We start from the raw sequence: 2,130 nt of genomic DNA, 5'->3' as shown, positions 1-2,130 counted from the left end.
CAATTATACCTCAAAAAACCTGTTACAAAAAATAAGCATTTACCACCAAATGGAACTGAAGCTCAAAAACAGAGATTGATCTGAATTACAAAAAAATAAGGAAAGGTAATTTTTTTGCACACTTGAATGAAATATGTTCCTACTGAAGACATGGTATTAAAAAGTATGATAAACAGGATTTCCCTGATGGCACAGTGGTTAAGAATCCGCCTGCCAATGCAGGGCACACGGGTTCGATCCCTGGTCCAGGAAGATCCCACATGTCGCAGAGCAACTAAGCCCATGAGCCACAACTACTGAGCCTACGCTCTAGAACCCGTGAGCCACAACTACTGAGCCTGCGTGCCACAACTACTGAAGTCCGCAAGCCACAACTACTGAGCCCGTGCGCCTAGAGCCCGTGCTCCGCAACAAGAGAAGCCACCACAATGAGAAGTCCGTGCATCGCAACAAAGAGTAGCCCCTGCTCGCCACAACTAGAGAAAGCCCACATGCAGCAATGAAGACCCAACGCAGCCAAAAATAAACAAATAAATTTATTAAAAAAAAAAGTATGATGAACAGATCGGGACAAAATTTGAGGTTAAATTGGTGGTTAGGGAGAAAAGCCGGAGAAACAGTAAAGACAGCTTTTTATTCCAAAGAAAACAAAAAAACACATCAGCTGAATAGATAGATAGACAGATGGAACTTCAGAGCTGCAATCTCTCAGATCTCTTTTTTCCCCACGTTGCTTAACGATGGGATCTCCCTATACCTGATGCTCAGAGCCACAGACAGCATACATAGTGCTGTATCGTTCACAGTGAAAGGGACAGGTTAAAGCCACTTATTCGCTGTTTTACTGGATAATTTTCCTTTGTGTCACAGAATCATAACTAAATTGAAAGCGATACTTCAGAAACACAACTAGAAATAACTTAGCAGACCAGTGAGTTTCCAATAATTTGAAATCTCTTTTTAGGAAGGCATGAGAACACCTTGGGATGAACAACCCTCATCTCTAATACTTTACGACCTCCTCCTGCCACAGGGGAACAGGTGTATAAGGAGACGCACAGGTAAAGCCCAGCCTTACCGCTCAGAAGCCACCACAACAAAGGGATGAATCCTGGACTCTCACTAATGTACTTCAAGCCTTTCAAATTGATGCTCACGTTGTACAGGGACATCAGCATTAATCTGAAATGTAAAAGGAAATGGTGTTGACATGCTGCCCCTCCATACTGTGTCACCCTAAATATATCTCCTGGTTCATAGGACCTTAACATATTTAGGGGTGCCCTTATGCCCTTACACTTCAGATGTCCAACTCTAACACAATCTGGATGACAGGTATAGTAAGCAGAAGTATGTAAAATATTTGTCTCTGTGAGGCTACCTGAAAATGGGAAACTTCAGCAATACTGCCACGTAACACCACCTCTTATCAAGAGACACATGTGCAAAGTGGGACACATATGCAAAGTGGGCACAGGGAACCTCAAAACCATATTCATTGAGTAATCTCTTTTAGTACCAATCCTTCATTTATAGACAGATAACCCTCCGTTCATAAGTATACTGTACTCTAAAAGTTCAATTCATTGTTTAAAATTTAATCCTACCTTTCATTCAGTGAATGTTACCCATGATGCCTGGATGGCCAGGTCAGGCCGTACCATCCTGTTTAATCCACGGCAAAGGGATGGAGAGCACCACAATCCAACCACCCCTAACAACCAATGATCCTACTGACCTGAAGTTAAATAGGGTCTTACAAGTGGTCTTGGGAACTGACCACAACTAGTAATACAGAGTCGAAATATTATTAAAAACTGGAAAACTATAGGACTGGTTTCTGATAATACTGCTGAATACAGAGACCCCCAAAACTTCATACTGTACAGTAATAGAAAAGGCTACACAAATATTTTGCAAAGACTTGAAAAAAAATGAATGACCTTGTAAGAAATGAAGGGAAAACATCTCTATCAGGCACTTAGTGAGAAGCTCAAATTCAGAACGGTGAGCCCTAAAGATGACAGGTTCCAGAGACACAGCATGTCAGTGTTAGTGCCTTTGCGCAGAAGGGCAGAAAGAAAAGCCTCAGACCAACACAAGACAGGACTTCAGAGCACAGACCCCTTC

At 42.1% G+C, this 2,130-nt stretch overlaps 1 protein-coding gene across 1 annotated transcript in view; it reads right to left on the bottom strand.

Annotated features, from left to right (window-relative positions):
- Positions 1–1,015: 1,015 nt before the first annotated feature.
- HSF2BP (heat shock transcription factor 2 binding protein) overlaps positions 1,016–2,130 on the bottom strand; it is a gene marked incomplete at its 3' end in the record, with an annotated part of 47,283 nt that continues 46,168 nt past the window's right edge. The window contains exon 7 of the mRNA XM_007452514.1: positions 1,016–1,182. Coding sequence (XP_007452576.1) covers positions 1,016–1,182 — 167 coding nt within the window. The remainder of the gene's footprint in view (positions 1,183–2,130) is intronic.

This window comes from Lipotes vexillifer, unplaced genomic scaffold, assembly GCF_000442215.2.
Source record: "Lipotes vexillifer unplaced genomic scaffold, Lipotes_vexillifer_v1.1 scaffold545, whole genome shotgun sequence".
Taxonomy (NCBI): domain Eukaryota; kingdom Metazoa; phylum Chordata; class Mammalia; order Artiodactyla; family Lipotidae; genus Lipotes; species Lipotes vexillifer.
The sequence above is the reverse complement of the archived record's forward strand: the minus strand, read 5'-3'. Positions and strand labels throughout refer to the sequence as shown.